Consider the following 26,330-nt stretch of genomic DNA (forward strand, 5'->3'; position numbering starts at 1 on the left):
CTTGCCCCCCTCCCTTCCTTCCTTCCTTCCCTCCCTGCCCCCCTTTCCCACCCTCCCGAAGTAGCCAAGTCCCGCCTGTTCCGCAAGAGAGAGAGAGAAAAAAATAATAAAGTGGGTTGGCTTCCTGTGTGGCTCTCTCCTCCTCCTCCCTGCTCCTTTTCCCCTTCCTTCCTTTCCTCCTCCCTCCTTCTCTCTCTCTCCCTCCCTCCCTCCCTCCGCCAGCAGCAGTTCTGAGCCATGTCTCTGTGAGAGGAGCAGCACATGGCGGGAGCGGCAGCAGGAGCCATGAGCCCCCCACAAATGCACACGACTCCCCCCTGAAGGAGGAGGAGGAGGAGAAGGGAACTCCTGCTGCCACCACCACCCACCCCCCCACCCCGATCGCGGATCCCCGCCACTCGCCAGCCCCGAAGGGAAAGGCAGAAGCCCGGCCAGTCTCCCCGCTCCGTCTCCTTCCTCCCTGGCCGCCATGGGGGTGCAGGGCTTCCAGGACTACATCGAGAAGCACTGCCCGAGCGCGGTGGTGCCGGTGGAGCTGCAGAAGCTGGCCCGGGGCAGCCTGGTGGGCGGCGGGCGGCAGAGGCCCCCGCAGACCCCGCTGCGGCTCCTGGTGGACGCCGAGAACTGCCTGCACCGGCTCTACGGGGGCTTCTACACGGACTGGGTCAGCGGCGGGCAGTGGAACCACATGCTGGGCTACCTGGCGGCGCTGGCCAAGGCCTGCTTCCACGGCAACATCGAGCTCTTCGTCTTCTTCAACGGCGCCCTCGAGAAGGGCCGCCTCCACGAGTGGGTCAAGCGGCAGGGCAACGAGCGGCAGACCGCCCAGCAGATCGTCTCCCACGTCCAGAACAAGGGCACCCCGCCGCCCAAGGTCTGGTTCCTCCCGCCCGTCTGCATGGCCCACTGCATCCGCCTCGCCCTCATCCGCTTCCACATCAAGGTAAGGCGGCCGGAGGAGGAGCAGCAGGAGGAGGAAGGAGAGCCAGGCCACGAAGGAGCAGGAGGAGGAACAGGAGCAGGCCCGCTTCCTGCTCTCCTCCGCCTGGCACGAGGCCATGACAGCCCACCCTTGCTTGGCCCCACTCGTGCACCAGCGCCCCCTTTCCTCTGCCACCTCACGTGCCGGGCCCCAATGCTCTGGCACGAGGGAATGCCCATCCATCGCCGCCTCTTGCCCCAGCTCCCCCCCCCCCCCCCACTCATTGCACCCCTTACTCCACTCAATTACTCTCTCCCTTGCTTTTCCACTGCTGGTCCCATTCCTCTGCCATCTCCAGTACTCTGGCATGAGGGAATGGATGGATGGGCACATCCATCGTTGCCTCTCTTGCCCCAGGCTTTTTCTCCACTCTTTGCACCTTTTCTGTACCATCTTGCGCCCCATACTCCATTCCTTTGCTCTCTCTCTCTCTCTTCCTTCTCCACTGCTGGGCCCTTTCCTCTGCCATCGTCCCACGCTAGGTCCCAGTGCTCTGGCACGATCAATCGATTGAGGCCTCTCTTGCCCCAACCTTTCCCCCACTCATTGCACCTTTTCCTTACTATCTTGCACCCCATGCTCCATTCTATTACTCTCTCCCTTCCATCTCCATTGCTGGCTCCTTTCCTATGCCATCTCCCATGCCAGGCCCCAATGCTTTGGCACGAAGGAATGCCCATCCATAATTGCCTCTCTTGTCCCAGCCTTTCCCCCCACTCCATTCCTCCCTTCCTTCTCCACTGCTGGCCCCTTTTCTCAGCCATCTCCCAAGCTAGGCCCTGGCATGACAGAATTCCCATCATTGCCTCTCTTTCCCCAGGCATTTTCCCCACTCATTGTGCCTTTTCCGTACCACCTTTCACCCCTTACTCCACTTTATTCTTTTCTCTCTTCCTTCTCCATTGCTGAACCCTTTCCTCTGCCATCTTCCATTCTATGCCCATCCACCATTGCTCCCCCCGTCTCTTGCTCCTGTCTTTTACTCTTTTTACCACTCATTGCACCAGTGTCCTCCTTTCTGTATCCCTGCCCCACTCTGCCACGTAATAGTGATGATTATGATGATGACGATAGTAATAAATCTTTATATTCCGCCTTTCTCCCTCACCGGACCAAAAGTGGTTTACAACATGTTAAAATCATGTAAACCACAATCCAAATACATTGATAATAAGTATAAAACATCATAAAACAAGCAATTTAAAACAGCAATAACATATACCTTCTCCCCCCCCCCCTTACTGCTGCCCCTCGCTCATGCCACTCTTGCACCAGTTCCCCCCTTCTTCTGCATTCTTGCACCCCCTGTTCTGGCATGAGGCAATGCCCACCCACTAATGCCTCCTCCCCCTCTCTTTCACCCCACTTCTTAGTCAGAAAGGCCAGTACTTGGATGGGAGGCTGCCAATGGATACCAGGTGCTGTAGGCTCTCTTTTTCAGAACTGGCAAAATCCTTCCTTGGTGGCATCAGCACTGTAGGATTCATGCAGCTGGACACAGCTTGATTCGCCAGATTTCAGTGGTCCCCTTTCCTGTGCCATCTTGCTCTCCCTGCTTCACTCTCTGTCGCTCATTCACCCCCTTTCCCACTGCAGGAACTGTTCCTCTGATATCGTGCACCCCTGCCCTAGTGCTCTGTCATGAAATAATGCCCATCCACCATTGCCTTTTGCCCCCCCTCTCTTCCACCCCCCCCCCCCTTTGCCAAGAAGGGCCAGCCGTAGTCAGTCCTTGGATGGAAGGCTGCCAATGGATGGCCTTTATGGTCTTTTCCAATTCTGTGATTCTATGTTTCCAGAGGAAGGAACTGGCAAAAACACATCAGAAGATTTCCTGCCTGAGGAAACCTTGGTTGCATGGACACTGTAGAATTAATGCAGTTTGACACCACTTTAACGGCTGTCTCATTGCTCCTCTTTCCTGTGCCATCTTGCACTTCCTGCCCTAATTTGCCATCCTTACCCCCTCTTTTTTCATTGTCGACTCCTTTCCTCTGCCATCATGCACCCACAAGCCCAATTTACCATTCTTTCCCCCACATTTTCCACTGTAGGCCCCTTTTCCTCTCTCTTGCCTTATCCATTGCACCAACGAACCCTTTCCTGTGCCATCTCCCACTCCCTGATCTACTCTGCCACCCCTTTCCACTGCTGGCCCCTTTCCTATGCCATATCCCCTACCACACTTGATCACCTTCTCCCTCCTCTGTACCCTTTTATATTTCTGCTGCCAAGGCTCCCCTCCCTCCTTTTTCCTTGCCAGGGTGGGATGGGGGGTTGGGGGGGGGGGGGAGAAGCAAAGGAAGGTTTGGGAGCTGCCCAGGCGCCATTCAGTGTCCCGCTGTTCATGCAAGGAAGCCTCTGTGCTACCCTTCTCCTCTTTTTGGAAATGAGGAGAGCAGCCCTCCTAAGATGGCAGCAGATTTTGCCCTTTCTGCTGGTGGCTTTCCCGATTCCCAGAGCGAGGAGAGAACTTCTCTCTCCCTGGATCTGCAAAATGTCGTCAAAAGCTGGCAGCTTGGGCGGGGAGAGGAGGTGCTGGGAACAGGCATGCTCACTGCCGGCTCTTAATGGTTGCCCAGGCGTGGCCAAAAAGTTTAGGTTGCTTTGAGGTTGGCTGGGGACTTGGCTCTGTTTTTCTGCCTACCTCCCAGCCATCAAAATAGGACATAAGTACAGGTCGAGTTTCCCTTGTTGGGGTACTCAACAAGGCATACTCAATGCTTTGGATCAGAAGTATTTTGGATTTTTCAACATGTTTGGAATACCTGAAGATGCCCCCCCCCATGTCTATTCATACATTTTATTTTTGTTTCTTATTCACACAGCCTGAAGGCAATTTTATGCACAGTATTTTAAATGATTGTTGTGCATGAAACATTTGTGTACAATGAACCACCAGAAAGCAAAGGTGCCACTATCTCAGCCACCCATGTGGACAATTTTGGAGTGTTTTGGAATTTCAGATCAGAGATGCTGAACCATAGTAGTTTTTTTGTCTCCTCCTTAATAACTCCAGAGCTGCAGGGGGCCCATAGCTAGCCAAGGCAAGGGTTTAGTAAGCACTTCGATGTCCTCAATCTCTACAGGGATTTTTCTATTTATACATACCTGTCAAGCTTTGAAAACCAGATGAGGGTGATCTGGAACATCCTGGAGCCTCTCAGCCACCATCTGAAGTGGCCTAATAAGTTTGTGGGACTAAATTGGGTGCTGCAGCCAGCATTTGTTTTTTTACTGTTTTCAAAGCTGTATTTCCACTTTGTTTTTTTATATGTAAAAATCTGATTTTTAGCCTTGAGCCTACTTGCCCAAGACCTTTAGATCTGTATTTTTCACTATCTTAGGCCCCTTCCACACAGCTGAATAAAACCCCACATTGTCTGCTTTGAACTGGAGTTTATGGCAGTGTGGACTCAGATAACCCAGTTCAAAGCAGATATTGTGGGATTTTCTGCCTTGATATTCTGGGTTATATGACTGTGTGGAAGGGCTCTTAGAATCCTATTTCTGTGGTTATGGTAGTGCAGAGAGAACTTTGCTGCTCACTATTTAATATTTCTGATTTAGAGTTAGAATATGAGCAGGTAGCAAAATGAATCTGCAAGAGTTCTTCTCCATATCTGCCTAGTTAATGTTTGAAATGACTGCAGTTTGCTTATCTTAAAAACTCCATGTTGTTCCAGGGACATTGTTCTGATAAGATTTTAAAAATGTTCCTTACTAGGCTTCTAGAAATAAATGTGTTTTTTAAATAAATTACTTCTGCGTCTTGTCTCACTTCAAACTAGACATGGAGAAATTCTGGACATAAATTTATTAAGGAAAAGAGAGTCAGCAACAAGTTGTTTAACAACTGTATATTGCAAGAAAAGTGGTTTCAGCCACCATTCAAGCTGAAAATCTAGAATTCCCATGAAAGCCTGGCCATGAATAAGTAGAATATACTTTGGTTAAAGTTTTCATATTTCAGAAAAACTACTCTTCATATATCTTTCTATATGCATAAATAAAAAACAAGCAAATACAACTGCTGTGGTGAAACTGGACAGGGATAACAGTTTTAAGTTTTACTTGGATTACTGTCTAGCCTTGATTGTCTTTATATTAATGTCAAACCAGGCCCCTTTTATGACTGAGCATTATTTTTTAGAGTTGAAAGAACTAGGCAATAGTTTTCTATGATTAAATTTTAACTAGTATTCTTTCCACTTTTGTCATCGAAGTGAAATCTGTTCTTGAACTCATATAACTTGTGGATTATTTCACTTAAACTTTCATGAATGAGAAATAAAAGTGTTGAGCACATTCATAAGTAGTTGGAGACTTTTTGTCAGATCCGATGCATAGTATAATAAGTTTTACGTGACCTTCAGAGACAGCCCTGTAATCAGAGCTTAATGTAAGCAGACTTTTATACTGTCCTTTTGGCAGATTAAACCATTCCTATAACTAGGACAAAGAACTTTTTTTCTGTATCGGGTGGGAGAGAGAAAATATAGTTTAAAATAGCTGTTGAAGATTTTTTTTCTGAGTTCATTTCAATTGAATGAAAGAAAACACATTTTTCCCCTCCCTGGGCTTGAGTTGCGGAACTTTTTTGTGGCTTGGAAAGTATCCTTTAAGGCCTAGAAGTCATTGTGCATTTTAGAGAGGCAGTGATACTTCAGACTAAGTTGATAGTGGAAGTCCCACCCCTTGTTTCAGTTGTAACTGGTAAGAAATTTCATAAGCGTACAAGTTGACAGATCTAGTGTTGTGATTGGCTTATGGGAGTGACAGACATGAAGTGAAGCATGGCAGTGAACAAGTTAGACTGCTCTGTTCGTGTCGGCTGGTTAAATTCTTCTGTATAGAAGTGGAGAGTTGTTAAGTGCAACCACACTCTTCTCGGGTAACTTAATCAGATGTGACGTGCATTTCTAATAAAGGAGGGACTGGTGGAGGTTAGAAACTTGTCTGTACAGTATTCCATGCACACACAAAATTCACAATGCTCACTGACAAACGGTCCTGGTTGGTTAGAAAGAACGTTGATCAGAAATTTTACTGGAGGAAAGGCCTTTTCATCACATAATTCATATTCTTGCCTAGGAAGATAAAAATACATAGCAAATGTTTCCATACTCCCCTCACAGACTGAAATATTTTCCCCACATTTCTGTACATAAAAAGTGTAATACTGATTGTTAGATAAAATTGTAATGTCAAATTGAAGCTTTGGTAGTTAGGAGTTTTGTTTCTCAACTCATAATAAAACCTAAGTTGAACATGATTTGTTTATATAGCTGAAATGTATCCTAGATTAAGGCCTTTTTGTCATCCAAATATTGCCTTTGTTTTCTGGACTGGATTTTCTGCTTCTCTTTGTCTTCTTACATGAGACTTGTCAAAAGTTGTCTTTTTCTTTTTAATATTTGTATTTGCAATTCTAGTAAGCTCTGCTTTATTCTTATTCAAAGATATGAAAGCTATAGTAGGACTACTTCTTTTTTGATATAAGCCCTATTTTTAGCTTGCATAGATATTGTAGTTTGAACTATTTTGGGCAGAACACAGTCATCCTCAATTTTATTCTTCCATATAGATTATATTTTCATATCAGAGCCTTCTGACAAAATTATGAGTACTGTGGAGAAATGGTGTTAGCATTTAGTCACTCTGTTATTGATTAGTATTGTGAATCACTTCATGAATCACCTGCGAATAAAAGATGGAATTAAAACTTTAAAATTATAGTTTATTGAAAAATAAAATGCATTTAGTCAGGCTTACAACTGGAGTAAGAATGTATATATACTGAATAGATCCCTGTGCTGCAAAGTAAAGTGAGAGGTAATTTGGAGTAAATATTTAGAAGTTTCAAGTGCCTTTTCTTTTGAATTGCATGCTTATTGGAAAAACTGGAGATTATGCACATTTACTTTTTTTATTTACGTATTCAGATTATGAAATGGTAGTAAACTGGCTTAGTACTCAACACATAGCACCTGTATATGTCTGTATATAATGTAATCCTGTTTTTTTTTAATTCAACGTTTCACAAAAGTACAAACAAGAATCACTTTACTATTGGTAGCATACATTTAATAAAAGACATTGTAGTGTTGAATTATGTTGTCTGTATTACTTTTTTTTGTTTTGGTTTTTTTTTTTTGGAAAACCTGGCCTATAAAGTTTGTTCTTCTACTCCGGTTTTATTTGCCATTTCTGCATATATTTGAGCCATGTAGGATGTGAAAATTAAATCAGGTGTTAGTACATTGGCACAGTATATATGGTAGCTGAAGTGTGCAAATGAGTAAACTGCTTTTTTCCGTATCAAAACGTGTAAGGAGCAAGCAAGAAGGACTAGGCCCACAAATGATAGGTTTGTGTGTGTGGAAACTGCACCAAGTGCAAAACATTTTTGGGATTAGGCTACACGAAGGTTAGCCCCCTTGTACATGATCCTGCCCATCCCTCTGATGATCATCAGAGATTCTTTACATTTCTTTGACACCAAAGGCTGTTTTGGCTATGACATGTGACATGGCTTTTCAGTTATGATCAAGTATGAAATTTTCTAATGTGGGAGGTATAATGAGTTTTTCTTGGCGTTTTGATGTTCTGCCAGAATTATTGTTTTACCACTTCTTGATGTAATCGATGTGAACTGTATGAAAACTCCCACAAGCAGTCAAAAAGCAGGGTAAAATCTGTCTACCTTTAAACTGAACTTTGATATTTTTAACAAATGTAATGTTTTAAAAAACTCAATTGTAGGTTTCATTTAAAAAAAACTCTCAAAAATAACATATAAAAAGATACCTAATTTAAGACTTACACTTAAAAACTGAAACTAGGCTAAGCCTCTTTCTGTGTGAAATAGAAAAACATGCCAAGGATAAGAAATAAATGACTTGTGTGGTTTAGGATTACAAATAACATACAAATAACATACTGACTGCATTTAGGCATCATTTTATATCACGGACATTCTTTATGACCCCCAAGTCCACGTGCTGGATGGTGAGTTGGATGCCAGTGAGGCAGAGAATTCAACTTGGTTGCTCTCCCAGGGTGCATTTACACTGTAGAATTAATGCAGTGTTGACATCATGGCTCTGTTATGGAAGCACAAGAGCTGTGGTTTTATAAGGTCTTCAGTTTCCTCTGCCCAAAAGTGCTGGTTTCTCACCAAACTGCAACTTCCACTGGATTCCATAATACTGAGCCATGGCAATTAAAGCGATGTCAACACTGTATTGCTTCCCAGTCAGCTAAATCCTACTGGGAAAGAGGGTGGTGCCTTCAGTATTATCCTTGACTCTCCATCCAACTTTTTGACAACTATGGGAATCCAATTGTCCTGGGAAGTTCGGAGTATAGGAATAAATTCTCTTTTACATTCTCTTTCCCACGATCATACAGCTCCCAACATGCCCTCACTCTTACTGTTATGTGGAATTTTGGAAGTTGTGACCCTGCTCACATAAGGGCAAGAGCCATCCTGTATGATGAGACTGAGCTACATCCAGCCTCAAGTTGTTCAAACTCTCATGCTCTTCTTGTAAGACAACAAGGAGAACTTTGATATGCTTGCTTCCAGTTTTAATTAATCATGGTTTGATGTGATGATGAAGCTCTGTAAAGTGTGGTTAATGTTAACTTTAGTTTTTTAAAAGGGCTTTCATAGTAATCTGTGGTTTAAGAGATCATCACAGTTCATGTACCTCAAACAACATGGCTAACTGTGATTAATGTAAACTGGAAGTGGAATCTTTCAGATTCTTTGCAAAATTAATTATTTTGCAAAGAATAATTGCAATTATTATTATTATTATTATTATTATTAATAAAGCGGTTGGGGAGGTAACTCTTATTCATTATGTAAAATTATGGCTTAGAGCAGGGATAGGGAATTTCCAAGAGTGGGCTACTGGGCTACAATCATTAAGTGTACTGGCAATCCCAAAGTTACAAAAAAAAAAAAAGATTCTGTAGGTTTGTTCTTAAGTTGAATTTGTATGTAAGTCAAAACAAGTCTATTTTAGTGTAACTCCAGCCACACACGCGCGCACATACATGCTTTGGATCGTATAGGGAAAGGGTAACATCCCTGTAGTGTTTGTTTTGTTGTCTGTTCCCCTGTTCAGATTATTTCACCTCACTTGCTATCCCTGTGATAATTAGATTTTGAAAAAAAATTGCTTATTAAGGAAACAAGGAATGGTGATAAAGCTTCAGTTGAGACACCTTTTCCCCATGATTACTCTTCCAGGTGTGGATTTCCCTTCCTAGGGATAGATTTATCTCCCTTCCTGCTGTCTCATCCCTGTTCTTAACTATGAGTCCTTTGTAAGCTGGGTGTTTGTTACTCGGGGACTGCCTGTAGTTATAAGACAGAAAAAGTTTTCCTTAAAGACAAAGTACAGTGAGAGTGTATGCTGTATATTGTTGTGTATAGGTCAACTTCATGTATAAATTATAATAATACAGTAGAGTCTTTTTTATCCGACTTAAACTGGTGGGCAGAAAGTCGGATAAGCTAAACTGTCAGATAATAGGGAGGGTGGCAGAAGAAGGAGCCTCTTCCTCCTCGTCCTCTTCCTCTCCCTTGGCAGCCTGGCTGTTGAGAGAGAGGAGGAGGAGGAGGAGGAGGAGGAGAACAAGTGGTGGGGACAGTGCAGCCCCCAAAGGAGGCTTCCAGGCTGTCACTGCTGCTTCTCCCAGCAATCCTCCTTCTCCTGTGCAAGCGAGGGAGGGAGGGTGCCCAGGGCATCGGATAATACGGTGTGTTGTAAAAGCGAAAGTTGGATAAGTGGAGCTCTACTGTAATTATTATTATTATTATTATTATTATTATTATTATTATTATTATTATTATTATTTTATTTCTTATCTGCCTCTCCTCATGGCTAGAGGTGGGTTACATAATAATTAAAACATATAAACATTACAAAAATACTACAGATACACGTATTAAATGTATTCCTATAAAAGCTACATATTAAACATATTTCTATAAAATACATATTAAATTACACAAAATAGAAATTGAGAAAGAACACGCATTTAAAATTCATGCTTAAAGACTGTCTGGGTTGGCCTGCCAGTCATGGGGCACCCGATGAAAAGGTCCTCTGGGTAGTGGTTGCGAGTTGGGTTCTGGCTGGTTGGAGCAGAAACCCTGCAGAGGACCTCATTGTTCGAGGCCGATTGTATGGGAAAAGGTAGTCCTTTAGGTAATCTGGACCCAAACCATGTGGTCAAAACCAGCACGTTGTAATTTACCCAGAAACTAATTGATAGCTAGTGGAGTGACTTTAGGATAGGTGTAATATGCTCACTCCTAGAAGTTCCTATAACCAATCTGGCTGCTGTATTTTGAACCAGCTGGAGTTTCCAAACTTGGTATGAAGGTAGCCCAATTTAAAGCTCATTGCAGAAGTCCAACCTTGAGGTTACCTGTGCATGCACTACCATCTTCAGGTCCTCCAAATCTAGGAAGGGTGCAGCTGGGGTATCAGCCAAAGCTGATAGTAAGCACTCCTGACTATCTATCTGGGCTGACATTTGGAGAGAGCGATCCAGGAGCACACCCAACCTGTGAACACAGTCTTTCAGGGGGAGTATAACCCCGTCCAGAACTGGTTGACACACCTCCATCCCCAGATTAGGACCCTTGGTGGCAAGCACCTCTGTTTTGTCTGGATAAACTGAGAGCCGATTTTAGGGTCAAAATTATGGATTTTAATATAACCTGTGGAGAAATTGAGGGTCATTTCATAATGAGGGGAAAATACCAGTGCCAACTCAGGAGGCCATTTGCCAATTGAACACCATCATCATTTCCCAACCCAGCATTCAAACAGGCCAGAGGTGGTACAGTCATGGGGGAGAGTTCAAAGGATTGATGCTGCTTTTAGGTTCTCCCAGGATGGATTATGCTTTTGCCTTTTGTGACTATACTCAGAGGGTTTTTTTTATCGTGTGAGAAGCAACATGAGAACATACTGCAAGTTACTTCTGGTGTGAGAAAATTGGCCATCTACAGAGACGTTCTGGTAGCGCAGTTAAGTCCAAGACAACCTGTTTGTTGAAAAAGAGAATTGCTTCATCATTGCCCAATTTCAATGGTCAGAAGTCCAGAAGCAGATTTGGTGTCAACACTGGCAGGATTTCAGAAGCAGGCAAGTCTTTTGTTGCTCATCCCTGCTTAAGTGCACAAGCTAAGTCTGCAATCTTACATCTAGTTACTTAGAAATAATCCCCTTTGAACTCAGTGGGATTTTTGAATAGATACAGGTTTATTCTAAATTTTATTTTTGTGAATTTGTCACTAGAACTACAAATTGTCATCAGACACTAAAATCTAAGGTATGTTACATTATATTTTGCTAGATTCATCTGCAGATCTGCATGGATGATCTTGTACTACCTAAACTAAACTGTTATATTTAAATTAATTGTGTTCATTATTCTATTGACCAAAGAACATGGGAGGTTGCCTAGGTATTATCTCAGTTAATGAAGCATTCCTAGACATTAATGTTTTAACAGAAATGTAATATAGCAATACCATATTTCACTGTATAATAGCCACACTTTCTCCCCCCCTTTTTTGGGGGGCGGGGGGGGGGGAATGACTATTATGTTGGGAAACAATTTTGCAGTTATGGGGCTTCCCTCAGCTGCCAGCTGAAGGAAACCCCATGACTGCAAAGCCATCTGCGGGAGAGCTATGAGGCCTCCTTTGACTGCAGCCAGCTGGGTGTGGTCTTGGAATTCTGACTGGCTCACCTGCATGCCTCTCTGAGCTGTCAATAATAATCCCACCTTCTTTCATAAAGGCACACCCGTCAACTGCAGGCATTACTATTATATGGGGAAAACAAAAATACAATTTTTGACACCCCCAAAGGGGGATGTGACCATTACGTTGGGGCAACGATTATGCGATTAAATATGATGATAAAGGAAGAAGTGATAATAATACCATAATAAAGAAGTTCAATGTGAACTTTTATGTGAGCTCTTTATTCATAACTAACAATATGCACAAGTGAAATGAAAAAAGAGATCAAGTAAGTTTTGTAAAAAGTCAGCAGAAACATCGAACTTTCTAGAGGTCATTTCACAAATCCTTCCATAATAGATTCAAGAATGGCTTTTTCTTTCACCGGCTTATATTTTTGTAGGATTTCCATTTTGGTAGCCATCATTATAGACCTGTACTTTTAAAATGCTGTGGTGGGAGCTGTGGAGGTGGAATTACCTCTTTTATTGGTGTTTAATTTTTCAGATATGCTTAAAAGAGATTTTAACTGCTGTTTAACTTATCCGTTGCAAGTGGGCACACATGGATCTGTTAGGGTGGTATTCCCCTCTTTCCAAACTCAAGGTCTTTTGCATTGTTTAATGCAAACATGTTTCTGCAATCCAACATTAGAAGTCTCTCTTTTTGTATCCATCTCTCCATCTTCCCAATTTTGGTGGTTCTAAAAAAACTGAAAGCTAGATAGAGGACAAGGAGAAAGGGGATTGGGTGGACCTGAAAAGGCTTTGTGCGAAAGAAGTTAGTTATCATATTGTTTATTGACTGATATATGCCTGTACTTCAGCTTATGTAGGTCACTATAACATTTTTTTTTTGCTTTTAGAAGTGATATAAGCCACAGTCTTGTCTTATCTGCTGTTTTGTTCAGCAAAACCAACCTACAGTAAAGTGCATATTTGTAGCAACTTGCTTAGTATTCTAGGAAATATACTGAAAGGGGCAAATGAAAGTCTAAATAATTTGTAGTTCAAAGGGCACTTGTACTGATTTTCCAAAGGCTTTCAATTAAGTTACTATGTTGGATGAAAGCTATGCCCTAAAGTCTGTTCGTTGCTATAGCAACTAGTTAATAGGTCTGCTTGAACATATTTGCATTTCAAATTGAAAACTTGTTTTAAGTTTAAATGTTTTTTTAAATTTAAATCAATATAGTAACCAACACCAATTACTCGTATTTTATTTTTTTATTATTATTATTATTTTATTTACAGCATTTATATTCCGCCCTTCTCACCCCGAAGGGGACTCAGGGTGGATCACATTGCACACATAAAGGCAAACATTCAATGCCATGACATAGAACAGAGACAGAGACAAGACGCAGGCATCGGACTGGCCTCGAACTCATGACCTTCTTGGTCAGAGTGATTTGTTGATTTGTTGCAGCTGGCTTGCTTTTCAGCCTGCACCACAGCCCAGTCCTTGGGTGAATAACCAAATACCTACTATATATTACATATAATTTAATACACTTATTACTGTTATATCGTTTTGCTGCCTTTCAGTAGAGTACATTTGAAAAACACATCAATTAAATTATAAAAGCAAGTGATGAGTCTTGGAAATCTCAGCCAAATCCACTATAATTCCACAAAACTATGATACTCCTGAAAATACCTTTGCATCAAACAATATTTTACTTTCTACTGTTTTTACCTGCTTCCATTTTTACTAAGATTTTCTAAAATTAAAAATCCACAAAGCATGGTATGCAGTAGTAGAGATGATATATACTTTTGACCATAATCAAATTCCAGGTTCCTGGAGAAGGGTTGTTGTTGGTTTTTCCTCTGCTGAGCTCCCAGTTGCAGAAGGTTAAAATAGACACTGTTAACCCTCTTAGCAGCTACTTATTTGGAAGTATATGTTCTTGTAAATATTTGCTTTGCATAAATTGACATGTATGTTTTTGAAATGGAGTGGAGGGATAGAAGTAGGGAATCTGGGTTGTTCTTTTATTTCCCTTTTAGGTGTATGACACAATCAGGAATACCTGCCAAACCTCTGTGCCTCCTTTCACATTCAAGTGTGAAAAAAACAAATTTGAAACACTGTTCATTTCAATGAGAGACTCTCTGGGGTACATATATGTTTAGATGGGCAGGTATTCAGAAAAACACCAAAGAATGAAGGCAGCATTCCAATGCTTTACTAAAATAGGGTTCATTAAGCTAGGGCTGCATATTCTTTGTATTTAACTAGGTTTTCTCCTAGTGGCATTAGCATTTTTAACATGTTAACTTCATACTTTTCAGGAATTTATACAGTTTGGTATTAACTTTTTGTGTATTCTTTTTCCCTTCCCTTATTTTTTAAACATAGGTTGCACAGAGCATTGAAGATCACCATCAAGAAGTAATTGCTTTTTGCCGAGAAAAGGGTTTCCATGGCTTGGTTGCATATGATTCAGATTATGCTTTGTGCAACATCCCATACTATTTCAGTGCCCATGCCCTAAAACTGAGCCGTAATGGAAAAAGCCTCACGACAAGCCAATACCTGATGCATGAAGTTGCCAAGCAACTGGACCTGAATCCAAATCGGTTTCCTATTTTTGCTGCTCTTTTAGGTAGGTGGAATGACACATGGACTTCCACATTTAAAGTGATCTTTAAAAGGTGTTACTTGAAAGACTGTGTTTTTCTATACATATTTATGAGATATTTGTCACCAGTGATTTGTGTATTTAACCCTGTGAGTTTCATTGTATATATAAGTACAATTAATGCAAGAAATCCATATCTGTTACCTGACGCCAAGGACTTTTACTTGTGAGTAATAACCAGATGGTTAGGAAGGTAACCGAAATAGGGCCACAGTACTAGAAAATGTTTGCTTAGCAGCACAACTAAGGGAGAGATGGAGAAGTTGCTTTCTGATAAGCATGCTTCTGAATTAGAGGTTACTAAGAAAATATACATATAATGCTTATTACTGTATTCTGTAATTGTAACTTCACTAATTGGAAGTAAAATCTCAATGTGATTAATGTTTAACTCTGTCTTAATGCCAGTGCTGCTTCAAGGTGTTTTTGTGAAACAATAAGCATATGATATCTGTGCTTATATAAAGCATACAGTCTTAAATGTTACATTTTGTATATTTTAGGTAATCATATTCTACCTGATGAAGATTTGGCTTCATTTCATTGGAGTTTACTGGGTCCAGAACATCCACTAGCCTCCCTTAAGGTATAACATTAATACAACATCAGGTCTTTAAACAAATAAGATAGGATAAATATGAGTCATTATAATGTTGGCCATTTTAAAAATATTGGATCTTTCCCACGTTTAACATAGGGTGCCTCCTTAATTACTTAGATGATTCCTCGTAGCCCAAAAATGATGACTCTCCAAGGGTAGTGTCTTGGTGGTGGATGCGTAGGTGGCTGTGCAGACCTATTCTTGACCTGCATACTCTTCCACAGTGAGGACATTGGTTTCCAGGTAGAAGGTGGTCCCAGTCAGGGTTGGCTCCAGATAAATATTGACCCACAGCCCCCTTAATCTACAGCATAGTTCCAAAACTTCAAAAGGAACATGTTAGATTACAAATGATACGAATCGGTGAAGTAACATATTTCCTACTTTTTATTTTATTTTTCATTTTATCGTAGTAATATGCTGCAGAACTTACTGTATTTTCCTCCATATTCATTTGGTTGCTAGTTAGCTTTGAGGGAATGGCATTTCTTTTAATCTTATATTCCCTTGTATTTGACAATAGGTTGGAGAACCTTTGGCCCTCTACATATTGAGAAATACGATGCTCACAACCCTTAACTGTTGGCCATTTTGGCTACAACTTCTGGAAATTACCTCTAAAGGTTCCTCACCTCTACTCGGAAGCACAGTGTTGTACAGTTCATTTTCTGAAGAACTAAAAATGCTAAATAGAGTTCTACCTTCACATCCTCTGTACAGTTTGTGATGGTTTAGGTATGAAAAAGAACACCCTTAGGACCTTTCCAGACAGATCCTATATCCCAGGATCTGATCCTAGGTTTTCTGTTTATCCCAGATTATCTGGCAGTGCGGACTCCTATAATCCAGTTTAAAGCAGAAAATCTGGTATCAGATCATGGGATATAGGGCCTGTCCGGAAGTGCCTTTAGGCTTCTATTTCTCTGGGGAGAGCTGTAGTTTGTAAGATTTAAAAAGGACAAGCATACCTAAAAACTTACTTTGATAGCTTGAAAGATCTGCTTAGGACTGTTTTCCTTTGCTACATGGCAGAATTTTTTTAGTCAATACTACAAAAACTAGTTTTGTGAGGGTACTACATAATCAGATCTCACGAAGCATCAATGATGGAAAGTTAAGAAATTATAAACAGTTATCTAGGCATGAGAAATAACTTCCTGGCTTTATTACATCATGTCACTTTGTCAGCCTGTATAAACACATTATAGAAAACAGTCCTTGCAATTAAGTTAATATCAGGGTAAAGGCATAACAGGAATTTTTGACCAATTAAGTTCACCTTATCCTTCATTGCAGTTGTATAATGCTTTCATATTGGTTGAATGAACGAGTGTATTCTCTAGAAAAGCATCTTGATCAAGACTCCTTTTGAGATAGTAGATGTGGGAGAAACCATCAGGTGCTAACAGCCCAGGCCTTAGCTTGTTTACTTAAAATACGTTTTGCTGACATTAGTGGAACATGTTTTCAGTTAAGCGTGTTTTGGGATTGTAGACTTAAACTGAAGGTTGATTCAACCCTGTGGTTTTTGCAGGGTGCTGGGATTATTCTTTTCTCTCCTCTCCCTGCCCCTCTTTTTTGAGTGACTATTTATATTAAATGTTTCACAATCATCTCTAAAATAAAAAAAATTGGAACACAGCCATCCTTGGTTTCTCCAACCTGCAGCATCACGACCCATGATATCCAAAGCTGTCACACAGAGATAGGCTGTTACGAATCTGCATGTAGATTGCTGGTGTTCACTTTCATTCACTTTATATTAAATACTGTGAGTAGTGTCATGTCATTTACCATTTGATTGGAACATGAATCAAATTGCTTTAGTGTGCATGTTTGTATGTTTTATTTTCACATAGTCTCGCCAGAGTTATTCAGTACAACTGACCATTGGAAATGCATTGTAGGGGGTTCAAAGGCAATGTCTGTGCTGGTTTGTGTCTTAAGCTCCTGTTACATATCCCGATACAAAAGTGAGGAAGCTTTTTCCTGCCTCTTAGGCCAACTACCAATTTAGAAAAAGCCAGATATAGTTCTTGCTGATTTGGTTAGTTCCCCATCAAGTGTACAAAGCGCAGATCAAGCCCATGTTCAGGAACAGACTGCAACGTAACAATTTCCTGGACTGCAAAGGACTAGGCCATTGCCATACATCACTTTTTTAGGCTTTAAATAGCTAGCCTCTTACCTTTTCACATGGATTGAAGATAGCAATAGAAGAAGGTTTCAGGCAGGATGGAGATCCTCTTTATGGACAAATTTTACCTGGTTAGGTGGACAGGCAAATAAAACATCCAAGTGGCCAAGCAGGTAAGCTGAGTCTTAACAGGTGAAGCCATGTGCTGCCACTGAAAATATTATATGTACCATTGCTGCCACCAATTATAACATATGAGCCAGCGCACAGAGCCACTCAAAAATGGCGAGAAATTCTAACATATAGAACAATGGTTAATGAGCAGACAGGCCACCTCCTTAAATTAATAAACAGAAAGACACACTGAGGACTTGAGGTCAAGTAAAAACAATTAAGATGTTTATTTGAACTTGAACAAAAAGGTTGCGTATTGGTTACAGAACAATAACAAGCTGGTTACTTAAAATAAAATAGTTCTTTAACTTGTGCTTCTCAGAACTTCAGTATGTTCCCTCACAAGAGAACAAAATAAGCTTTTATAACCTCTCAGACCTCTTTTCCAGAGTCTCTTAAACATAAGCACTCTAACCCTTAGAGACTCTCTTCAATATCTAGCACTTCTCCTTGAGCTCCTCAAACAGCTCGCACATTCTTCCTTACTTTCTCTTCAAACTCCACTCCCTGGCTGCTTAACTCTCTCTGACTGCCTAATTCTTTCTGCCTCTCTGGCACCGCCTACCTCCTGTTGCTAGGCAACTCCCTCCAACTCCATCAACCAGTCAGACTCCACTACCATATATGGAGCTACCTGATCTCTCCTTCCCTTGCCTGGCTCTGCCTTTCCTACCAAGGCCTAGAACTGATTTCACACACAATCCTGCAAGCCACAGATTGGTAAAACAGTTGAAAATTCACTAGCAAATCTGATATAAGACACATATTGTAGTAACTTCATGGTTAAAGAAGCTGTGAAAGAGCCAGGAATATGTGTTGTTGAAGTATCGGCCCTCTCAGAGCATAAAACGGAGAGGCAATCTCACAATAGAATGGATTAATCTATTAAAGGAGTTTTATTCCTCCCATTGAGGTTCCTATACAGTTTTGGTTTTAACATAAATGAAGTATACCATGGTATGTAGAGGGCTTAGTATATGTTTATCAACACTTGTAAAAGCAGGAATTGGGTTTTCCTTTACAGAGATAACTGGCAGCATATTGAAATTCCTCCTTTTGTCATGGAGACTAGTGTTGATGGTGAAAGAATGGAGGAATAACATGTTTCAGAATGTTAGAAGCCATGGCGAAGGGAATTTCTTTGGATCATTCTTTCTTGGGGAAGAGATGAAAACTTGTGTAAATGCAGTCATGATTTGGTCAGTATTAGCATTCTAAACACATGCAATGAGAATTTTCATTCTCTGACTTCTACTTAAAAGCTTGGGGATATTATAACTATTTTTTGTTAGTCAGCTCTTAGTGGTAGGGGAGTAAAAAAACAAGGTGATAAAATACACATTTTATTTTGTATACATTTGTAATTTTCTTATCTCAAACTGTACTTTCATATGACCTGTTCTGCATGAGATATGAGATATATACTTATTTAATGAAGAAAAAACGTTGACAATTCAAAATTTTTATTAGGGGTTACTTTTGTTAACTTTCTTGGCGTAACAAGAAGACTATATTCTGGGGGTGACAGAATGGGCAGAAAATGATATTTTATAATAAAATTATCATTCATTTTAGGTAATACTATGCAAAACATTTACCATGTCAAGTAACTACTTATATTTCTTGATTTGACAGTTGCTTCCTAAGTTTACAATCTCATTATGTTTGATTTTAGGTGGGGATTTTTTCTTCCTATTCTTGCCTCTTTTCTGCACCTAGGAGCAACTTCCTCCAGTCCTTTTAAGCAAGCTGGTCTACATTCCTTGCCCTGATGCTCTCTGTTTCACAAATGCATGATTTAAAATAATCATATATAAGCTCTGCTGTGAAACATTTAGATCCTTTGTGTTACAGTGTTGAAAACTGTATGTCTGTACTATTTAAGTTTCTGGAGCTCTCTGGGCCATTCACCAAAAGTAAATTAAATTGATAATACAGGAATATTGCAGTTAATGAATAGAGGCATTCCTGGATATTACTTCTTTAAGAGACAATTTGGGACCAGAGGCAGAAATAATGTGGAGAGAATAGGAATGCATTCCTACGGCACAAGAAAGATCGACTGAACATCAACTGATCTTTGTTGAATTATCAAACCTAATTCAAAGCTAAACAATGTGCACATTTGCAATGAAACAACCAGGTTAAGTTAGCCTTGCATATCTAAGCAAAACTATTTTCAGCCTTCTAGAGACCTGCAAATTTATTTCAAAATGCAGCCAGGGACAATTTTTTTTATAATTTCTATTTTGTTGCCAAACTTACACATTTAAGTTAGCTAGCTAGCTTCCTACCTACCTACCTACACATGGGGAGAATATAGTAAAGGCAGGTTTATCTGTTCTCCCCTTCTGCATTCCTTGCATATTCAGTATGGGATTCTGGGGAGAACTGCTGTTTACGTTCCCTGTTGTAAGTAGTTACACACAACTACAGTAGGATTGGCTAAAATTCCACTTTTTTCTCATCTTAAGCTTCGTTGCATTGTTCACAACAGACGTGCTGCTCAAGCCGACACTTTAAAACTGTGTTTCTTCAGCCCCTTTTCACTATTCTTCTAGTGGCAGTGCTGCTAAAATTCTTCCAGCTAAACAAAAGTAACAGGAAAATCAGGTGTTTTGTTAATTGAGACGCCTGTATACATAAATGTTAATGTTAAGCACTGTAAAATCTATGTAGATGAAGAACCATGGACTAAACATAGAGTACACTTTTTTTAAAACAGAAAAGACTGGAAGTTTTTTTTTAATTACTTGACCCCAAGAAATGTCTCTGAGGAAAAATTTATATCTGCCATCCTCATTTCTCCTCATTTGGTGCTTGCAACTGGAGAAGAGACACATAATGATCTTAAGTCCACAAAAGTATTTAAAGGGAAAGGCATTCCTCAATGGCTGCAAGTCATTTAGGACTTTAAAGGTTAATGTCCACCTTGGAACTGGGTTTGGAAATGAACTAAAAGCTCCTGCAGAGCTCACAACGCTCTGGTGTGATACAATCATCCCATCCATTTCTGTTTAACAGTTTTGCTGCTGCTTTGTTTCAGATCAGCTGTTTCCAAGATTTTCAAAGGCAACGTCTCACACAATGCATTGCAAGAGTTCAACCATGAACTTGCATCAGCATGGGTAAACTGTAGTCAGGAGATATTTGTCTGTCTAGCTTGCTTTTGGAACATTATCTAAATCTGTTTTTTTTTTTTAAAGCGCTTAACTAGGAGTCACAATACTTCTAAGAGTACTCCCTATTGAGGTAGGAATATAATCCACAACAGGATGAACACTTCCCATTATGCAAGTTTATTATTGGGCAGTGGTTTCTTGGGTCCACAATTAATGTTGAGCCAAAGAGGTTTCTCTAGAGATAATATCTGAAATTTTAAAATAAGTTTACATATATTTTGTATCCTTTCAGTCTTATTTTGAATAGGCTTGTTATCTGCTTGTTATACAGTAGAGTCTCACTTATCCGACATAAACGGGCCAGCAGAACATTGGATAAGCAAATATGTTGGATAATGAGAGATTAAGGAGAAGCCTATTAAACATCAAATTAGGTTATGATTTTACAAATTAAGCACCAAAACATCATGTTATACAACAAATTTGACAGAAAAAGTAGTTCAATATGCAGTAATGCTACGTCGTAGTTACTGTATTTATTAATTTAGCACCAAAATATCACGATGTATTGAAAACATTGACTACAAAAATGTGTTGGATAATCCAGAACGTTGGATAAGCGAATGTTGGATACGTGAGACTCTACTGTACTTATTTCTTCATTTCAAACATAATTTGAATTGGCACACTTCATATCCATGAATGTGCATTTTTTACAAATACAGTAACCAAAATTAGATATCAATGTTGTTATGTGTCTTCAAGTCAATTCTGACTTATAGCAATGGGTTTCCTTGGTGATTGTGGATTTGGACTGTGGATGTTACTCATGTTGTCTATTTGTCAGACATGCTATTGAAAATAGCCTTTTTTCCTCCTGTTTGGAATGCTGAATTCTATTCCTACTGATAAGGCATTCATGTTGTAGTTTGGCATTTGCTTCTACCTCCATCACACCAGTAAATTCAAGAAAATTCTCCCATTTGTTGTTTCTAGGTTATGAGGTGTTGTTTTTTTTGGGAGGGGGGCATTTGGTAATAGAACATTGGATCTCAACCTGCATGACTCCTTTCCAGCTCCAAGGCTGTTAGGAATTGTGAGAGTTGAAGTCCCAAATACCTGGAGAGCTGAAGTTTGTTCATGCTTGTTTTAGATTCTCCAGATACAGACTAATCTCTTGCCTTTCATTACTCTCCTTAAACAAGGGAATGGTTCCTTTCAAAAAATAAAAATAGAGTTAAAGTACAGTACTTACCCTTACCTGTGGAAAAGTTGACTCAAGGTTTCTGGGTCATTTTTTGACTAAAATTTTACATTTATACATGCTTCTGTACAGTAACCACAGAGGGACTTTTCATCCTTTCTGTTTTGGCAAAATATTTGTCACATTCTTGTTTGTTATTTGTGAACAGTGCAAATGTCTTTAATTTTTTCATGCGCGTTCTGATTTGTTTGTAGGCTTGATTTGTTGTCAATATGTTTATAGAGCTGCTCATGAATGTAATTTTGTTTAAAGTTTGAAACTAAGAAACTTGATGTCACTCCTGTGCTTTTCAGTTATTAGTGCTTTTCCTTCTTTCCTTTTCTGAGACAAGAATGGACATCACATTTGTGAGGCAAACTTTACCCCATTACTTGTAGAATTTCTTTTGCAGACCAGTTTGTTTAGAGTATCATAACATGGCGTATGTTAACTATTCAGTGAACACAAAAAGTACATAACTATTTATAAAAATGCCAGCATTGCCAGAAATTAGCAAGTAGACTTCATTACGGTACTGTTCCATTATCCAGAGGGAGGCCACCAGGGGGCGCTAGACAGAGAAGGATAGTCCATTTTATTGGGGGGGGTGTTAAGGAGGAAAACCATTTTCCTCATTTTCGCTGGTTATGCATCCTCCCCATTTCCCATGTCATAAAGAAGGGTTGTTTCCATGATGGGGATATGGGTGGGGGAAATAACAGGAAAACAAGGGGAAATGGTTTTTCTCCTTCAACTCACCCTCTCCTCCCATAAAATGGACTATCCTTCTTTCTCGAGCGGCCCCTGGTGGCCTTCGCCCAGATAATGGAACAGTACCCTTATTACAAACACACAGGAGGTCAGAATATTTGTGCCTCTCCCTTCTGCCATCAATGCCATGATATTGTTGGCATTCACAGGAGATGAACATTTTTCCCCACCAAGGCATTCAAAAATACCAGAAGCATAACCATGTTGGAGAGTCGAGTAACCTCCTCTCTTTTGCCATTGTACTCAGAGAAGGTATGGTTCTTTTTTTTTATTGTTAAAAACCCCAAAATTGACCTAGGGTTTTTGTGGTTGATTTTTTGACTAAAATGTCTAGACTTATGCATAAGTATATGGGGGTAATTTTATTTTTCTGTTTCTTTTCAGAGTAATAGTATTCTATGATTTACATTGGCTCCCTCTTTTATGTTTTATTTAGACATTCCTTGTGTTTCCAGTGTATTCATTCTCTTCCTTCCACTTATCTGTTTACCATTTATTTTCCATAGTTCCTTTTGCTCAGTCTTTTGATACTATTGTCCCTTGTGCACTCAATATTATAGTACACATTCTCCACTATAGTCTTCCTTCTCATAATAGTGCCATTGCTGGGAAATGACTTTCAGAGATAATACTGCAAATCTCTGGATTGCTATGGTTTCTTCCCATGAATTTACAATCTGGGAGGAAATGCAGGTTATTGAGATCACTGATATGAATCTGTTGCTAGACTGTAGCAGTTCAGACTGCAGGTGGGAGAATGCATTTTTGTATGTTCCAAATTACATTAAAAGCATGCTTATCTAGAACCTATTTCCTAACACCTCAATTGTGTATGTACAGAATGGTGTTCATCTCTAGTTTGAAGTGGTATAGTCCAGTAAAGCAGGTTTCTTTATTGCTCTGAGGATCTGACTTTGATTAAAAACAGGTGAAATTCTGAGTAAAGGGAATACAAAGTAATAGAGAATAATCAATTAATCGATAATGCAGAGTAAATAAATCTTGGGTTATCTCTGAATAACTCTGTTTTCATCCTTGAATTGCTTTCCACAAATCCTCTTATCAGTGTAGAGGTGGAGAACACCAACATAATATCGTCTTGAAAGTCTTTTATTGTTTAGGCATGCTAAGACCTTTTAAATTGTAAATATAAGATAATAAAAGAACATTTAAGAAAGGGCATTGTTGGTTGTGCTCTATATTTCTGCAAAGTGAAGATGCAGCTGTTCAGGGCTACCAATCTGTATGAAGTATTGATTTTAGACATTATTAATAGTCATATCTGGAAAATGATGTGCAGAGCTTTTGAAATAGAGACTGAATTTCTGAATTTTAGATCTTGATAAAGGCACACTCAGCCTTTGGAAACTTGGCAAAAGTAGTCATTCTCAGCTCTTCATCTGCATAAAAGGAGTTTAAAATTAGCTTTGCTTTTCATGTTATCATGTTGCTGACTCGTCTATGTTGAAATTTCTTACCTTCGCCCCTTTTCATTTACATCTCATAACGATCAGTTTGCAGATGTTCTAGTAACTTTATTAAACGTATTAAACGTTTAACGTTCATTCTGCCACCATCTATTTAAGCCTGAACATTAGTTCATATTCTTGATTCTTTTCCTTCTTTTCTGTCTTTGAAAGAATCTGTAACCATGTTCTTTTACAAACATACTTTCATTAATATTTTGGATACTGCACTGTAACATAATCCTCTCTTCCAGTATTTGTGTTTTATGTAACTTCATGGCATCCTCTTTGTTCTAGCAGAAGTGTTTGAGGTTTTTCTTCTAGTAGTTATAGAATAAAACTATTCACTGCCTGTCTTTTTCAGCCACTTAATCTGCTGCTGCTGCTACTTTCTTTTGTGGACTTCTCGGTTCCAGTTACTGGGTAAAAAAAAAAATCTTCTCCAGGATTGCAGAGTTCTCCTTTCAAACTTCCATTTTACAGGTGTGATGTCACTTCCTCCTCCATACTTATAGTGCTACCCAGTTTAATTTTTTTTAAAAAAATACAGTCTTCAGTACCCATTTGAGTGTGTCTTGTAACTGAGTAACATGCAGTTGACTGCTTTGTTAAAGCATTTGTATGTTTTGGCTGCAGGAACTGTAATCATGAATTCTGACTTTCATTTCTATTAGAAATGTATGTTCAGAATTATTTGTACAGCCTTTACTATTTAATTAATAAAAAGAAACCTAGAATCTTTGTCATTCAGTACATCTGAACTTAGTTTTGATGTTGCAGTTTAGTAAAGTGTAATTATAGACAAAAATACAGCCATCACTTTAAAATTAAAATTGGAAGGGCCTCTAAAAGCTGTGAGCATTTTAAAGTGGTGTTTAAAAAATCAGTTTCATTTCTAATAGAAAAAAAATCAAACTCTGTGTGGTCCATTCTTTTCAATCCTAACATTGGAGATATCATTACTCTTTAAATGGTGGTTTCCTTTCTTTATTTTGATTTCCTTTCATTGTTTAAAGACAAAAGTGTCCAAAAATGTAGCAATATGTAAGATAAATGTGTAATTATTGTTTTAAAATTATTTTTAACCTCAGATTTCTAAGGATGGATTGACACCAGGTTTCAGTCAGTTGATTTTTTTCCCCTTAGTGCAGTTAATGATTTTGGATCAAGGCCTACCACTTGTTGAGATTCAGTCGTTCAAAGATTGCATCTGAGTTAGGTTGCCAGCAAGATTATGTTAATATTGCCTTTTAATAAGCACAGAGCAACATTTCTTACTTCTGATAAACTGAAGCCTTGTTTGATCTCACATATAATTAAGTAAATGGATTTTTGTAAAGCAGAGACCATAGATTTCACCCAGAGCCAAGTTCATTCACACTTCTTAGAAATAAAATACTATTCTCTTTCCCAAATCCTTTGTATTTGGAAAACACAACCTCGCTCCTCAGAACAATCCTGTACTGTGCTTCCTCACTGTTTTTAACAATAATACTGCTGTCTTTTCCGTTCTTTCAGTTTCTTTTGTGCAAGCCCCTCACCCGCTGTTCATAGATGTTGGAAAGAAACCATTTTTGTGCTGGAAGGAAACCATTTTCGGTGCTTGAGCTCATGCCTAGTAACCATAGTTCTTCCTGCTATGAAAAAAGTTTGTTCCAGGGGTTTTTGCCTTCTTTCCAACAGCTTTCACAAGCTTAATCCAAACCTTTCTCCCCTATGTCTCTTTCAGGAGTGAATTTCCCTTCCAAGTGGTAGATTTCTCTCACTTCCGGTTGTCTCACCCCCATTTGTAACTATGAGTCATTTGTAAGTTGGATGTTTGTAACTCGGGGACTGCCTGTATACTATTTATCTCTGCTTATTTGCACTTTCCCTACAATTGAGCAACCATAAATGTAATCTTCAGTAGGGGATTTGCTCTAAAAGCCATTTTGGTTGCCAACAAGAGAGGATTAAAAAATCATATAGCTTCAAGAAGACATACCACAAAAGCGAGCAAATCCCAGGGATTGAAATTTTTGCTAAGTTTGGGGGATAGGTCTAGGAGGGATCACACTGGAGAACCTACACATGCCTAGAGAAGTGTTCTCTAAGAATCTCTAGCTCCTCTAGCTCTACTGGGAGTTGACCACTGAGAAGTGCTGGTTGACCTAGAAATTCCTAGCAAGAGTATATTAATCAGCCGTGAATATTCAAAACATCACATGCTAAACCTACAAATGTGGAGGGCTAAGGTGGAAACTCCATTTTAATCTTTTGTTATTATTTCATTTATTGTTTTTCAATAGAGTGGGTGGGGAAAACTGATTTAAATTGATGTATTTAGTGATATAGGGGCCCTGGTGGTGGCGCAGTGTGTTAAAGCGCTGAGCTGCTGAACTTGCAGACCGAAAGGTCCCAGGTTCAA

At 39.7% G+C, this 26,330-nt stretch overlaps 1 protein-coding gene across 2 annotated transcripts in view; it reads left to right on the plus strand.

The window, feature by feature from the left end:
• Positions 1-222: 222 nt before the first annotated feature.
• Positions 223-26,330, plus strand: part of fam120a (family with sequence similarity 120 member A) — an 89,297-nt gene continuing 63,189 nt past the window's right edge. The window contains exons 1-3 of one of the 2 annotated variants that reach the window (XM_062969954.1): positions 223-943; positions 14,127-14,373; positions 14,913-14,995. In XM_062969954.1, coding sequence (XP_062826024.1) covers positions 470-943; positions 14,127-14,373; positions 14,913-14,995 — 804 coding nt within the window. In that variant the 5' untranslated portion in view covers positions 223-469. The remainder of the gene's footprint in view (positions 944-14,126; positions 14,374-14,912; positions 14,996-26,330) is intronic. The other variant, XM_062969953.1, reaches the window with a different exon arrangement.

The sequence above is a fragment of the Anolis carolinensis genome, chromosome 2 (assembly GCF_035594765.1).
Source record: "Anolis carolinensis isolate JA03-04 chromosome 2, rAnoCar3.1.pri, whole genome shotgun sequence".
NCBI classification, from domain to species: Eukaryota; Metazoa; Chordata; class Lepidosauria; order Squamata; family Dactyloidae; genus Anolis; species Anolis carolinensis.